This window comes from Rhipicephalus sanguineus, chromosome 3, assembly GCF_013339695.2.
Source record: "Rhipicephalus sanguineus isolate Rsan-2018 chromosome 3, BIME_Rsan_1.4, whole genome shotgun sequence".
Lineage (NCBI taxonomy): Eukaryota > Metazoa > Arthropoda > Arachnida > Ixodida > Ixodidae > Rhipicephalus > Rhipicephalus sanguineus.
This window is the reverse complement of record NC_051178.1, coordinates 95,992,355-96,008,939: the sequence shown is the minus strand read 5'-3', so window position 1 is coordinate 96,008,939 and position 16,585 is coordinate 95,992,355. Positions and strand designations below refer to the sequence as shown.

Genomic DNA, 16,585 nt, shown 5'->3' with positions numbered 1-16,585 from the left:
GTGTGTGTGTGTGTGTGTGTGTGTGTGTGTGTGTGTGTGTTTGTGTGTGTGAGAGAGAGAGAGAGAGACCAGCGAAGCCCCTTCTTTTCTTCAATTATTTTTCAAGTGTTCTCTCTCGACATAGTAATTTTCCGAGAAGCGCCATCAGTCGCCTTTTGATACCATACTGGCCACTGCCGTATAAAACAAACACGAAACAATTCCCGACCAATTCGCCTTCAGTCTTACCGAGGTTGCCGCGAACCGCTCGACTTGGTTGTAACCAACTCGACGACTGGTATTGCTTGAAGATCCTCGCCGGCGATGCGCTTGCGCTTAGCGTTAGCGGTCCGATCTTCGTCAGTAATTTTAGCCCTGCGACGTCGATTGCGCTAGCTTTTCTGGTGCTGCTGGCGCATTAAACGGGCGCGTGGTGTTGTCACGCTATCTCTCGGCGGCGGCGGGAAACCCTCGCGCGCGGTTGGTGCGGTGCGGGTTTCGCACTACCTACGATAGACGGCGTGATCACGCCAAGGGGTGTGTTTTTGTCAACATCTCGGACACATTCGTTTTCCAGATCCCAGACATAAAGAGCTTTGCTGTGCACGAAAATAAATATATATTAAACTTACATTTATGCCACGTAGTCTACAAAAAGTTGCGTTCGCGAACTAGACGCAGCAGCGCAGTGAAGAGATGTGCGCTTCGCCTGAGTAGCCTTGGTTCTCCTGCCACTCAAACTTGTCGCCAATTATATTGCAAAAGTACGTACGTTGCTTGCATGGCGACCCAGGTAAGTACTTCGACAAAGAAATGTGTTCCTACAGTTCGTTCGTTTATCAAGCCGCTGTACTGCATTGTGTTTGTTTGCTAACCTAGCCTTCTTTTCCGTTTTCGGGTGACCACCATACCGCGATGAAAATGAACCAGTCATTACGTAAACTTCGTTGGGAGGTTTACAGTAACTGTTGTCATGATTGTTGCGATTACTTTACTATCGTCCTCGTGATGGGCGAATAAATATTTAATTACTGTAGGCTGCACTTATGGCGAGATGTTGGAACGTTTCGAAGTGTAGCTTATACTATCCATCGCGTTGGGGCGCAACGCCTTTTTTTTTCGTCGCTTCAGGCACGGAGGAGAGCTTCATGAGCACGGGCGACGAGCTCTCCGCCATGTCAACTGGCGACTCGGAGAGCAGCCTAATGCCGAGCAGCGTCAGCACCGTAACGTAAGTAGAGCAATAAAACTTTTTAGGTGCGAAGCTCTTTAGGGTGTGGGTTGTTCCCTCCTCTGTAGTAGTAGTATGTATGTATGTAGCCAGCTCTAGTTTAATAAATTGCTCACTAGATGGAGTTTCATGTATTTGTTAGAGCTCTAGTTTAATGAATTGCTCACTAGATGGCGTTTCATGTATTTCTTAGAGTTGCTGTTTAAAGACGACAGATGGCGCTTGGATAATGCGAATGGCGTATGTCGTTGGATGCCTGCGATCGTAAAAGGCGCTCGTTCTTGGCGCGTTTCTCTTTCGCTCGGAGTCGCCGGATGGAGGCACACAAGGCGCTCGCTCTTGGCGCGCTTTCTTTCGCTCGTCGCCCGATGGAGGCAGACAAGGCGCTCGCTCTTGGCGCGCTTTCTCTTTCGCTCGGGAGCGGACACTTTCCCTGCATTTTACCGATCACAAAGCGGGGATAATGAAGGGACCACGTAAACCAACAGTACAATAAAAGTTTGATGTTTAATATATACATGGTGTTTCACACTCTTCATATGATGTACTGGGCGAATTTCACGGAAGAGTTTCACGGTTTACCGATGACTCCCTCCGGAGCTTCGCCCCACTCATCATCATTCACCCCGTGGATATGCTGTGATTTTTTTATAGAGTACCATTATTTTAATGCGTACAGATCACGATAGCCGCTGCCCTTTTTTTGAATATTTGGAGCTTTTACATTCATTATGCTACCACCCTTGAATTAACTAATCAACAGCAGCGTTATCATTGATTCATATTATCTTGAATTACATGAATCGGTGTGAACGCTCCTGTTTATTGGTAGCGCGAGCGTAGATTTGCATGAACTTATGTATTTTTAGGTCGCATATATGACGCGAAAGAGCCGCCAGACAACAAGATTTGGCGCTGCAAAATCTACACTCGTGCAGTTTTGGGCCCGCCCACTGCCACCTTCGCTTGTCGTGCGGTTGTCGTGCAGTTATTGTGGTCATTATTAGCGGCACAAGCAGCCAGTGACACTCGTGCTTCTATTCCATGCGATTCCGGTTGAGCACTTTAGTTCCAATTTTCTCAATATTGAGCAAATGTCTTCTAAAAAGAATAAATGGTACTGAATCCATTGGTGTGGTTCACATCGACAGTTACATTCGATACACATGATATCGGAGGATAGTTTAGTTAAGATAAAGGCCAATTAATTGCCAGGATATTTAATGAAATTTCTTTAATGAGTTGATTAAAAGAGCAGACGCTTTTCTTGTGAGCCTCGAGGAGCAGACCTCAAGCAGGCGCGTATTTCTACGCGGCCTTAGTGATCCCCATCGCCAGTGCCACTAGCAGAAACCTAAGGCAAGGATTAAGGTCTCCTCGATATTTTTAACGCCGCCTACTTCGTGTATGGCTCAAGCACCCAGCGACATTTGTTTCTCACGGAGCACACTGTAATTCGCGGCCAACCAAACGGAAGTTGAGCGTTGGCTCGAATGCTATGAAACTTAAGAAAAAAATTAGAAACTCCTATAAAAAGGAGGTTGTGGTTCAAGTTGGGAATTGTGCAGCATACATATTGTCACCAGGCTAACAGACAAACGCTAGAAGACAGAGGGGCGAAGATACAAACAGGGGCGTTAACTCTAAAAAATGGCTGACAACCAAAAGCGCGTGTACACCAATTAACTGCGTTGTTCTCTCTCAAGACGCTGGTCACTACAGTTGCCAGCCTGCCTCCCGTCAATCCTCCCCTCTTGAGAGTGACCATCCCGGTCAATTGGCTCAGGTGCAAGTGGACAGCTCTATGATGAAAGGTGGTTGCGTAAGGAAAAAAAGAAGATATCCAAAGTAATGCAGTACATAATGCGAAGGGGTTGCGAAGTGTTGCTTATCACTCGAGGGCGTGGTACGGTTTCATCAGTGTTACCTGGACAACCTCAGCATGCGGGCGTCGTCGGCTCAAACTCGGATCAGAGTTTTGGGGCACCGCCTCGTAATCCTCATCACGAAGGCAGCGCACAACTTCGCAAGGTCCAGAATAGTGTCGTAACAACTTCTCCAAGAGCCCACGATGTCGGATAGGTGTCCACACGCACACATAGTACCCCGTTAGTAGTGGATGTTCCGTCGACCCAGCTTGTAACGGCGAGCGTCGGTATCCTGCTACGTGCGAATGCGGTTTCCGAGCAAGCTGTCGGGCTTCCTTGACATTCTGAATGAAGCCGTCAATGCTGCCATTTCGGCTAGTGTCTTGTTCTACGGAGAGCTTGGCGTCTAGCGGTGTTGTCACACGACATCCGTAAACAAGCTCGAACGGTGCAAGCTTGGTGGTCTTGCACAGCTGTATTATCAGTCAACCCATATGCAGCAAATTTTCATCCCACGTTTTGTGCTCAACTTCAACATACGTAGATAGCATGTCGTCTAGTGTTCTGTCTAATCGCTCCGTCAAACCGCTGGTTTGGGGATGATAGGCTGTGGTGTTCCGGTGGTTAGTGTGCGTCATCTTAGCGACCTGTTTGAATAACTCCGCAGTAAACCCTGCACCGATATCTGTGATGAGAACAGCAGGTGCACCGTGACGCAGCACAATGCCGTGCACGAAGTCCATTCCGAGAATTAGGTCACTCGAGCAAATGGGAAGTTTCATGAAAGCTCCGAGATACGTGAACCCGCGAATGCTTGCTCGCGCTGTGCATCTTCCCGCCGGAGTTAGGAGATGGCCTCCTGCCATGCGAATCTGCGACCCAGTCCGCTGGATAGAAACCTTATTCAGCCTGCACGCAAGGTCTATGCTCATAACTGAAGGGTCTGCTCCAGTGTCAGTTAGCGCCATTGCTTCTTCGTCGTCCACGGTTACAGTAATATCTGACGTTACCACTTTTTGCACCGCATCTGACTGCGGCTGTGCCTCTTTTCTGTCGTCGATATCACCGTAATGGAGGATCTTCTGTGTAGTGAGCGTCAGCGGCCTCCTCTACGGAAGTCACTGAACTCAGTTTTCCCGACCTGCAGGACTGGGCGAGCGGCGTCTCGGAGTGCCGCGTGAAAAGGCTGGGCTTGGTGATCTATAACGAGCAGGCGACGACGAGCGGGCCTCACGCCATCGACACTCGACATCGCGACGATTCGAAATGAAGGTCTCTATTTCCAGTGGTCGCTCACCAGGTCGCGGACGATTGGCTTTCGCCGAGAATCCACCGAGACCTATACTGCGGTAAGGGCATGTTCGGTAGATGCGTCCGGCTTCCCCACAATGAAAACAAAGCGGCCTGTGGTGCATTGTGCGCTGGACATTGCTCTGTCTTGGCCTTGCTTCGGCGATGAACAGTGGGCTGCGAGGACTGAAGCCTATTTCCGTTTTCTGTGTGCGGTGCACCGTGCCGGGAGTACTACACGGTTAAGGACGTCGCACTGCTTCCGCGTAGCTCATTTCGACGAACTGCCGCTCTTGTGGCGCCTCGTAGTTTTGGGGATGCGGGGACGGCCCGACCTAACTCGACGCGCACAACCACCGCAACGGAGCAGCTGCCCTACTGGTGGACAAATCATCTGCATCTCTGAACTTCAATTGATTGCGCAAATGTTAAGACAGGAACGTAGAAGACACGTAAAACAGTGACAATCGTGTCTCTGCAGACAAGCGGAAATCTTCATCCTTTGTAGCTCCTCCTTAGATAACAGCCCTGTTGAGCCCTTGCAACGCGATGATGTATTGCCGAGAGTGACCGAAGTGACCTCGCTTGAATGGAGGACATCGCGGTTATACTTCCTGGTACGCTGTTGAAGGGCCATCTCTATGGCAGTGACTTATTGTCGAACTCCGCAGGTGTCGCAGGCGGTTTTGAATGGGGCCGGGAAGCATTTCTTCCTTGACGCCTCTCATTAGGTGGCGAACTTTTTTGGCTTCAGTCATGGAAGGCCCAAAACGCCTGAAAAGCCGATCGATGCCCTCTATGTACGTGTCGCCCTTTCTTTTCGGCATTGAACTCTCGCCTCCATGGCACACTCAGCTCTCTCCTTCCTGTCCGTTCTGGCGAACACGTTGAGGAACTGCCGATGAAACTGGTCCCACGACGCTAGCGTTGCCTCATGGTTCTGAAACCATGTTTTCGCGGAATCGAGAGCGCTATACACATAGCGTAGCTTGCGTTCTTTGGTCCAGTCGTTGATGATGACAGCCCGGTCAAAGTGCTCAAGCCAGTCGTCAGCATATTCGAAAGCAGTTCGAGTGAAATGCCTTCGGCATCCACGTTTGGTTGACGACAAGCTGATTGGTGCTTGCGCGGTAGCGTTAGGAGGTGTTTGATTCATATTGATCGTGCGTTGAAGTGGAGGCGCTGGAGGTGACGACTGATACGTACGTGCACAGGGTTAAGCTCGGTCGAAATGTCGGCGGGCGTGTGTCTGCGGTAGGCTCTGGAGACCTATCATCTACCGTACCCAGGACCTCAACCAGAAAATGTCACCAGGCTAATAGGTGTATGCTAGATGACACAGGGGCGAAGACGCCAAACAGGCGTTTACGCTAGAAAATGGTTGATACTCAAACGAGCGCGCACACCGATTAACTTCGTTGTGCTATTTCAAGAGCCTGGTCACTACAGTTGCCAGCCTACCTCGCGTCAATATAATATTGGATATAAGTTTTGTAAAGTTAAGGGTCAATGGCCTGTCGGTGTTCATTGAAAGAGTAGAGTATTGTCCGTTCGTATGTGCTATCTAGACTGTATATGCCAACTACAGGACAGCCTTCCCTGTATCAATTGATTCATGATTCTGCAATAATGCATCATCTTAGTAGAGAGTGAGGTAAGGGCTGACGTCGCAACATAGAGTGCGCTGCGTCATGTGGTTCTGTCGTCAGGCGCACCCGATCCTTTCCCTCTGTCGCGCAGGCTCCGTGGCGACGTGAGCGCTAGGTAGCCTGTAACGCTAAAAATGCAACGCGTACTTCGCGCGGCGCGCCCGCCTCCTTTGCGTGGCTGCGCTCGCTCCGCGCCCACTCCCACTTAATATGCGGTTGCGTTAGCACGCATTGTTATCTGCTGTTCTGGGTGTGGTACGAAAAGGACGTGCACATTGCTTGGTCCATGAACACTGGAAGGGGACGACTGTGAACACGTCCGTTCTAGTGCATTGTGCTTGCACACTCAAGCTACAGAATTCGACGACAAAATGTTAACCTTAAATCTACCCAAGTGAAATTTCTCCGAATGCTAGAAGCTATAGCGCCATTAAAGACACTTAAATGCGACATTTGTTTCGCCTTTAGACTTGCCTCATCGTTATTGTACAAACTGCTAACGGTGCCGAACAATGTTGTCGTCCCATATAGAGACAGGTGGGTGTGTATAGCTTTCGTGGTGACCTTCGCACAGTGAATTATATAAACAATCAACAAACCATCGCATTTCCGTGAAATAAAATGGTGTTGAGGTGGCTCAAGACACCAGTCAATTTGAAATGCTGTGTGGAAAATTTCCCTAAATGTGTAAAATAAGCATGTATCATAAGATACAACTCTACTTGCAATATGTCGAACAAAAACTGATGACGTAACTTATCGCTGTATAACATCGTCTTGTGCAGGGCTAGCAACCCAACCAATACCGACGACGACACTTATCCAGACGAAATTATTCCCGTTATCTCCTGCTGCATTCTAATCCTGTTCATCCTCATGATCATCCTACTTCTCCTTATCTCCAACGTCTACGTCAGTGAGTATCTGTATTTTTCTGGCGTATTGCACTTTGCGCATACTGATTCGCATGCGTGGTTTACCTGGAGTAATTCATCCGTAGCGTCGGTACATCACATTTTCCATTTAACTTCTAAAGCTTTAACATCACAGGGCAGTTTGACGTCACTTAATTTTGTTCTCTGTGTCACAGCATCAAACACACGTCATGGGATTGTGCGATGTATTTTGAAGCCACATGTTTCAATGTAATAGTTCACGTAGTGAACATATATCGACACGCAATAATGTTACCCATAACAAGTGTTATGAAGGAACACGTGATAAAACTGTAGATAGTATCCGTGTTACCGAGACATGATTTTGAGTTAAGCTCAGTGCAGTCCTCGAACTCAATACCTACCAAGTATCGAAGCCTCACCCCCTGCCTAATATTAAGGGTATCGAACCCTTGACCACCAGGGTAATCACGCGCTTTAGCCCCAGATCTTCGAAGCGTGTGAGATATTACCGCTTGACCTCCAAAGTTTACAAGAACTCGAACCGTCAGCGTTCCAAGTCTGTTGGCTTTCGAACCGGTGAACGCAGAGAGTAAGCAAGACGTGAAATAGTGGTAAAGTGGTGGTGAGTAGTAAAGCGATGGTCAATAGTGGTCGAGCTAAAGTCCGGAAAAAGTCTGGATGAGTTTATGCAAAAAGTTCAAGTAGCGGCGAAGTAGGGGTCAGGAGTTGCTTATTCGGCGGTTCTTAGTGGTCAAGGCGATGTCATGAAACTGTATAGTAACGGCCAAGTGGTGTAAAATGTCAGAATTTCTGAGAACTGTACACTAATGCTTAACCATTCAATGGCACCAAGAAAAGCAATAGGTGGCATGCTTAAGCTTAGTATATGTAAAGAAAAGTGAAGTAACAGACGATCCGGAACGGCTTGCGCATTAGAAGACAATTCTCAAAATTTCTATAACATTTTTTGTTAACTTCTCCGTTTATTTTGGGATGTTGGACCAAGTGTTCGTACTGAACGTTCACGTAGAGCGACGTGAATTTACTGCGGTGTACTCTATTCAGTGAGTTGTCCATGCGTGCTTGGTTAATCACTACTATTCGCATATTGCTAAAGTTCACGAACAACAAAGAAAGCTCGAGATGTTCGTTTTGTTCAATTCTTTCGCATACAAAAACATCTCTGCCGAGTATAAGAGGCCAACGTTGCTCTAAACATTTTTCAATACAACTTCATTGAAAGCGCGACTTTTCACCAAGAGGCAGCATCTTGAAGCATGGTCATGAATATGACGCGCTCGAGGGCTACTCGAGTTCTCTGCGCCGTTCCCTCGTTCCACGAGTATTGCCAACCTAACAGACACAAATTTGCGGGCCTCGCGTTCCACCACTTATACGTGCCTGCAAAGGCTGCCTTCGTCTTTTTCCTGTCTCACTCTACCGTCCGGCTGTTCGCCGTGTGGTTCCCACTGCTTATGCTCGCTGGTTTTGACGTAGCCTAGCGAGGAATTATTTTTCCGAGGGACACACTATTGGCCGTGAAGTGAATGTTTAGTACGCTGTTGTGTCGCGTCTCGTTTAATGGCAGGCGTCCTATAGTAGATATCAATTCGGCGAGAAGCCCGTGCCTGGGCATGCAGCCGCCTGGTTAATGTCGCAAGAGCGTCAGTTTCGTTTCTACCGCTCGCGGCGCCGTAATTTGAGTGACGTGTTGGGCGCCAGTTTATTCTGGACGAGCCTCTGGAAGTGATGCCAGACTTGTTCCTAATTACGACCTCAGAATTATCCAGTTAGAGCACCTGCCATTGAACTTCGTGAATGACATTCACAGGACTTATGAAAGCGTAAAAAAGCCACAAGAAACGTTTTGCCGCCAGTCGCCCTTTGGTATCACTGAAACATGAAGCCTTCGAACTGCTTACTGCACTCTCATTCACGTCAATACTGGTACTGCACCGTGCTCACGAGGTGTCACATAATTTCAGCGTTTTTCTACTCAATGCACTTGTACACGCGTCAACAGCAAATGCACTCCGACAACGTTTTTTAGGCTGCATGCTAATTTAGGTTTTAAACAGTAAGCTACGTCAGTTGATTTGTGAAAAAAATGACATTTTCACGGTCTCTTTTTTTTTGCGCTGTTTGATATATTCCAATCGCTTGCATTTTCTCCAGCGCTACTTCACGTGTGTTAACGTTTTCTTGTCATTGTTCGCGCAGATAAGGTACTACCGCTCACTTTTCTGGTTTTATTTTTTCATGGCTGCAGTGGTGGCGCCATATCGTCACTACGGCGCAACGTATAAGCGCAGAGGACAATAACTGCAAGCACCAGAGTGATCGTATTAGAATGCAGATGATTTTACTTTCTTTTGTCAAGTTCCGTGAACAAGTATGTCACATCCTACTAGGACTTGCAGTGGTTAATTAAGGTGTTGCTAGACTCATCTGCCAGTGCTGTTCTTGCGGTCCGCGTTTCGACTCCTTCGATACAATCTAAAGCACCGTTTTTCTACGAACACGCTCTTAATTCTGGGTGTGCACCGAATGACTCACACATGTGCTCATGTTTTACACGGCTTCCTTACGTACATATACTATTTGTTTTTCAGCTGATTACGACGATGAGGCTGGTAAGTTCTTTCGCGCCTTTCTCTAGACATTATCTGCCATAGTATATTTCAAAAGCTAGAACATATTAGGACAGGGCCTTACCGTTAAGGTTTTATATATATTTAGTTAGGTAATGGAAATGATTCCGCCACTTCTCTGCGATGCACACATTTCAGTTTCACTTGATACATTTAAAGCGAAGCATGAAGGTATATCAACTACTCAAATTGGCTAACAAGAAACTTACTGATGGCCAGTCCAAGTGTACTGAGACTAATAAAGTTTTCATCACCTAAAACCAGTTGCCATACCCGCATTCTTGTGAATCCTGTTTCTCGATTGCTTAACCGACTGGTATACATTCTGCGCTAAATAGGGCTAACGAAAATTCGTCGCACGAAATAAAGTCGGCGCTGGAGCTAATAGCTTATGAAACCGGAACAAAGCTAGAGTACAGATAAAGGACCATTGTAATTGATACAAATTAAGAAATATAGAATATTCTACGATAGTCAGTACAATATTTACGGAAACTACCTGAAAACAGTGCCACAAATTTGCATCAGCTAAAATCATTATCAAATTTTACTGCTTCTATTTTCCAACCAGGATTGTTGGTCCTACTGCGAAACCCTTTTTTTTTCTTGGTACGAGGGCTGTATAAAGTTAGCTTTCAAATTTTTTAAACGCGAAAAAGATATACCAATTCAGTTAAAGCCAGGTAGCGTGGAATCCCGATTTTGCTTCCAGTGGTGTATGTCATTATGTTTTTACTCTTTGTCAGCAAAATCAGGCAAAGTCGATTGAGTAGTTGCCAATTAAATTATATCTAGTTTTCAATATATTTAGCTAGAAAAAGGGAGGCCGACCGCGTGAAGCCTTTTCGGACGAAGAATTTTATGACCCACAGATATAGGTAGCAGTGCCGTAGGTGGAAAATACGGCGTCAGGTGACCGTATTGAAATGCGGCCCTCACAGTTGCGCCGGTGTCATGCTTATTTGAATGCGCCGTTTTCCATCAACTGATGCTCTATCGATCTTCAGATTGTCCACGATCAGCCGTTTGTGATATGGCAATGTGATCTTTATCCAGGTGAATTGTCATTTCACGTCGCCACATATCATTGTTGCCTGCATATGTAGCCATGACCGTGGTTGTTGCATGTGACAACTTAAATGTTGCGCTGCTAAGCACGTAGGTGAACGCCCAATTCTCGGCATAGAGGAAAAAACATGTTAGGAGGGAGCATTGCGCAATGCGATGGAAGGAAAGAAAGAAGGAAGGGCTCCTGGAAGGTCTCCTGAACGAAGGGTTCCTGAATTTTTTAAAGCACTCGCGTCTTCTCACTTGCAGACACAATGCACGTGACGTACCGCCCGGGCAGCCGTGTGCCAACTCCAACAAGTAAGATATCGTTCTTTTTTTATTCTGCTGGCCTAAACTGCGTATAGTCGGATACAACTTTAGAAATCTGCGGCATTTTCTCCTCAAAGGTGGATGCGCACAAGCCTGCACCAATAAACTTGCAGAGACAGTTGGTCGAGTTCGTGCAAATTTATATTTGTAGAAAGCGGGAAAAAAACACAACACAAAGAGCATCGTCCTGTTCCTTTCGTTTCTCTGTGCTGTGTTTTTTTTTTGCGCTTTCTACAAAAATGAATGTGCACCAATGGGCGCACACTCCTGAGTGGCGTCATGAGACGGCTGGTAACCCCGCCTTCAGAGAACATTGCCGACTACACGAGCGGGAGTACTTCTTCAGTCGCAGAGGTGATTGGCAGTCGCGCTTCGGTCGTCTGGGTGGGCCTCTGTGGACTTCTTAAGTTGTGACAGACTATAGTTAAGAAGCTTCAACGGAGCTACAGTACCTAGAGAAATGAGGAATAAGACTTGTTGTGTTGGACTTGATGTATGTTTCAAAGCCTAACTTTTATATTATATAAATTGCTAAACCAGTGTTATGCACATGGTAATAAATATTGAATATCAGTACATTTCAGGCGAAAAACGTTTATTCGAATAACATTCAGAAAGCCTTGTCTGCTTTAGGCTCTACGTAAATAATACAGGTCTAAAATCATGCAAAAGTTCATAAAATTTATCATAAAAAAGACATGTGAAGGTTTAAGTAGGAATGAGATCAAATTCATTCCCGCTCGAGGTTCCCTACGAAATGCGGCCGAGAAATAGAATTTACGTTGCACAGTCGTCGGTTAGAAGTTGTGGGAACTGAGGTGTCCGCACTAGTTGCTCGACGCCATTTTTCTTTGGAGAGTTCTCGCGTCCGTCTCCTTCCGGCTGGACGGTCGGCAGATGGTCAGAAATCGCCGTCACTTTGCCGCCACCCCGCCCCTCGAAGGCTTACCATGGTGTGCCATTGGCCTAATTTTGGCGGGATTCGGACCTTGCTCGCGTTCGCTTGAGAAGCGGGGGCGCGCGACGGGATTTGGGGAGACCACTTCGGGATCTCGGAGGGTGCGCATGCGTTTTGGCCTCTCTGGCCGGCGGCGATCCTTTGTTCTTTGTTCTTCGTCGCCGGCCGGTGGTTACGTCGTCTCGTCAGGGCCCCGGCCTCGGCGGGCGCGCTCCCTTCCGCGGTCTCGAAGTCCCGAGGCAGCGCCCAGCGATCGTTCACCGTGTGTTTCTCTCAAGTGTTCCTTCGTCTGTTCTGTTTCTTCTGCTCTGTGGTGCGAGATCGCGGGAGCACTGACAATAGAGTAGGGCGGCTCTCGAAACTTGGTTCTTTGTTTGTTTGTTTCCTTGTTTTATAGCTGTGCCATTCGCGGCCACTAATCGATATACTTTGTAACTCGTATTAGCTAATTGGTGTCCTGTATCATTATGTTACGTACGATTGGCTGTATTGAATTAATGATCTCTTTGTAAAAAAATCTGGGTAATAAATAACCGATTGGTGAGTGTCGTCTGGTGTCTCCCTCGCTGCGCGCGCGGCCTCGGGTGTTCGGTGCTTACGGCCATGAGTATATAGCGAGACCGTGCTCACCGGGCGTCGGTAAAGGCCGATTAACTACAAAAAGGCAAAGAAAGCAGGTAAACCTAAAAGAACACCACCATAAAAATGCTATGAAGCGTCTCAACTTTGTGAGAAAACAAAGGAAATTTAAGTCGGAAGGACACGTTACTAGGGCTGTGTGCGCTAAATGAGAGATACTATTGCATCAAAAGGTACAACAGCATAAATTATGTGCGTTTGTTCCGTGTGTGGATGCCTTTGCACATGATTTTATTAAAGTAAAATAAAAGACTGCAGATTGAGAGCGTGAGGTTCAACCGCTTGCTTTTTATCACACGGATATGCACAGAGTAATGTGAAATGAGTAGGGGTGTGGATAGTGGGCCCACCACTACGCACTTTGCGCGCATTTGTGCTCCCATAATTTATGTTTGCAGAGAACAGCGCTTTGCGATAGGTGGCGAGACACTGGAAGTTGTAAAGGAGTACGTCTACTTAGGACAGGTAGTAACCACGGAGCCGAACCATGAGAGTGAAATAACTAGAAGAATAAGGATGGGTTGGGGCTCATTCGGCAAGCATTATGAAATCATGAATGGTAATCTACCACTATCCCTCAAGAGGAAGGTATATAACAGCTGCATCTTACCGGTACTTACCTACGGAGCAGAAACCTGGAGACTTACAAAGAGGGTTCAACTTAAATTGAGGGCGACGCAGCGAGCGATGGAAAGGAAAATGATAGGTGTAACCTTAAGAGACAGGAAGAGAGCAGAGTGGGTTAGGGAACAAACGGGGGTTAAGGACATCATAGTTGAAATCAAGAAGAAGAAATGGATATGGGCCGGGCACGTAGCACGTCGGCAGGATAACCGGTGGTCATTAAGGGTAACTGACTGGATTCCAAGACATGGCAAACGCGTGAGGGGGAGACAGAAAATTAGGTGGGTAGATGAGATTAAGAAGTTTGTAGGTATAACGTGGCAGCAGAAAGCACAGGACCGGGTTGAATGACGGAACATGGGAGAGGCCTTTGCCCTGCAGTGGGCGTAGACAGGCTGATGATGATGAATTTATGTTTCGACGTAATTGCGTAATATTGTCTTGCTTATTGCTGCACATACAAAAGCCAGACAACTGTCAAGAAATTTTTTTTCACTTGCAGACAAAAGTCTAACTGCTGGGAGTAACACATTGCAGGGATATTGTCGTGTAGAGCTACCGAGAAGTGCGCAACTAGCATATCCGAAGGCTAAATTAATAACATTCAAAAGTAACCCGTAGATGACCCTCCAAGTGTATATCATTCTTCTTAACTTCCATAGCTTTACCATAATGAAACGGTTAACATCATAGAAATTTTTCTGACAGTAATGCGCTTAAAGATTGATTTTCTGTTTTTCACAAAAAAAGTTGTGTCAGAACTCTTCAACTGTGTCGCACTTTCGTTATAATATTTATCTCACGTCTCTCCACATCAATATAAATGACTGGCTCGAATGCGCACCTCTATTCCTAACTTAAGCACGTAAATCTGCGCGCAATTTTATATATAGTACGTACTCACAATCTCATTAATGTACAGCGCGTTTTTCATTCCGCGATTTTTATTGGAGTAGAATGTATCTTACGTTCTTCTGTAGTAAGCTAGAGCTCACACATTGCCACCACTATTGCTGCCACCCCTGTGCAGGTACCGGCAAGCCATCAACGCGAGGACCACCGGGAACAACTGCTAGGCCCACAGTGACGCCAGTAAATCACACAACCCCCGGTGAGACCCCAAGTAAGACCCCAAGTACGACCCGCAGCACGACCCGCAGCACGAACCGCAGTACAACTCGTAGGACGACCCGCAGCACTACCAAAAGCACGACCACAAGCACGACCACAAGTAGGATACGCAGCACGACCCGAAGTACAACCCGTAGTACGACCCGCCGCACTACCACAAGTACGACCAAAAGCACGACCCCAAGTACGACCCGCAGCACGACCCGCAGCACGACCCGCAGTACAACCCGTAGTACGACTCGCAGCACTACCACAAGTACGACCACAAGCACGACCAAAAGCACGACCACAACCACGACCACAACCACGACCACAACCACGACCACAACCACGACCACAACTACGACCACAAGTACGACCACAAGTACGACCACAAGTACGACTACAAGTACGACCACGACAACAACGACAACGACCACGACAACAACCACGACAACAACAACGACAACAACGACAACGACCACGACAACAACCACGACAACAACCACAACAACCACGACCACGCGTAAGTGTGCGGAAATATTACTTTTACTCATTTGTACGATACGCCAAAATATTTCAGAAAGTCAACGAAGTGTCATGCTTCCATTATTTTATAGATGGCCAACAAGGTGTCAAAATTCATTCAGGAGTTACTATGCTGCATTTCAAATTGCTAATTTGGTTGATTCTGTCAAAACTGCACATAAGCCGAATGCAGTACTATGAAATTTCTATATTTAGGTCACACATCCGCCGAGTATTTCTACTACATAAAATTCACACAATGCAGCTATAACTGTTTACAGAAGAGCGTTCAGTTGCACTGTTTCTTTTAAGAGAAAACTGCGATATTTTATTGCGATAGCAATGATATGTACACTCTCAATGGGCTTTTGCCATCACAGTCATTTTCCGTATAAAGTCTCACTTGAAAACTTCACCCTGCGCATCGTCTTTTCTACCCGTTAGAAAAAGTTCCCGAGCGTTGGTGACGAAAGCCACTGAATGGGAGACGAAACGAGCCGGCCGTCTACGTCGCGCGGAGGGCGCATGCGATTACATCACCTCGCGCCCGAGGCCTGCCGTCAATTGCTGCTCAAGCTGACAGGAAACACCCCCTCCCCTCTCTCGTTTATCGCAGTACGAGTCAGTCCTGCGATATATAGTAACTGATATGGCCTTAGTGAGGCCACTGGCTCTTAAACACAATAAAGTGGTGGGCACGAGCAGGGACGTAGCCAGAAATATCATTTGGGGGGGTGGGGGAGGCACCTCCTTGATCTGAAGAGAGCGTCGGGAAGGCAAATGTGAGCGAGTGTCATTTTGAGCTCTTTACGCCATGGCAAAAAAAATAAGAGGGGGGTGGGCAAGGGCCCGGTGTGCACCCCTCCCCTCCCCCTGGCTACGCCACTGGGCACGAGTGAATAAACATCACATTATTAGCTTCGTCGGTCAAGGGGTGCGGTTGCTAGCGCGCGTGCTATCTCGACAAGCATCGGGAGACTGCACGCGTAATTGCTGTGCTCTCAACGCCTACTTGGCGTTTAGTGAAATGAAAGCACGAAAACCGCTTCGGTCTCTGGAGCGACCGTGTTTCCTTTAACCAGAATTTTGTTTAGTTACGCGAGTTTGGATCCAAAAGAGCTAGCCTGACTTCGTGTAACATTAGGATTTGTTGCTATCGCATTCATTCCTTCGCCCGTAAAGGAGCACTGACATGATTTTGAGGCACCCCAAAAGGGACATTTTGGGTATCCATGATATGCACTATCAACGCTCTCCACGCGCCGTAACCAGACAACGCGTATAAAATATTGCAAAATCTGCGTCCAGCATGCAGCCTAAATTGCAGAAATCGCTCTCAGAATCGCTGGACGACAATTCGCTTAATGTTGTTTACGTGAACCGCGTTAGACTGACAGCAAATGACAGATTGTGCTAATATTTGGCGAGTTGCCGTCTTCCTCTGTCGTCAGATTTTTGTTGAAACGTCACTGTGAAGCCGTCTCTTCGATACCGAAACCGAAAGTGTTTTTTTTAAGGTAGTGGTATTAAAAATATCTTCAGTGCATTCCCAAGCTGTACGACACTGTTGTTTGGGTTCTCGACACACGCGTTTTTATATAGAGCAACAAGCCAAATATATTTACATTTCTTGTCGGTACTCGTTTAGGGAAACAGATTGTTTTTGTTGTCAAGAGCTCTTCATGTTAACCAAAAACTTTCTTTTGCGCGCCACATCATGGTTTAGTTTGTCACTCATGAGCGTTAGACCAACATCTGGTCCTTTTCATGCCGAGCGGC

At 46.9% G+C, this 16,585-nt stretch overlaps 1 protein-coding gene across 1 annotated transcript; it reads left to right on the top strand.

Annotated features, from left to right (window-relative positions):
• The first annotated feature begins 1,127 nt into the window (after positions 1-1,127).
• Positions 1,128-14,808, top strand: LOC125757851 (uncharacterized histidine-rich protein DDB_G0274557-like). The gene is made up of 5 exons (XM_049414061.1): positions 1,128-1,210; positions 6,803-6,933; positions 10,885-10,935; positions 14,199-14,260; positions 14,533-14,808. Exons 1-5 carry the CDS (start codon positions 1,128-1,130, stop codon positions 14,806-14,808), a joined length of 603 nt encoding a protein of 200 aa, XP_049270018.1.
• The last annotated feature ends 1,777 nt before the right edge of the window (positions 14,809-16,585 follow it).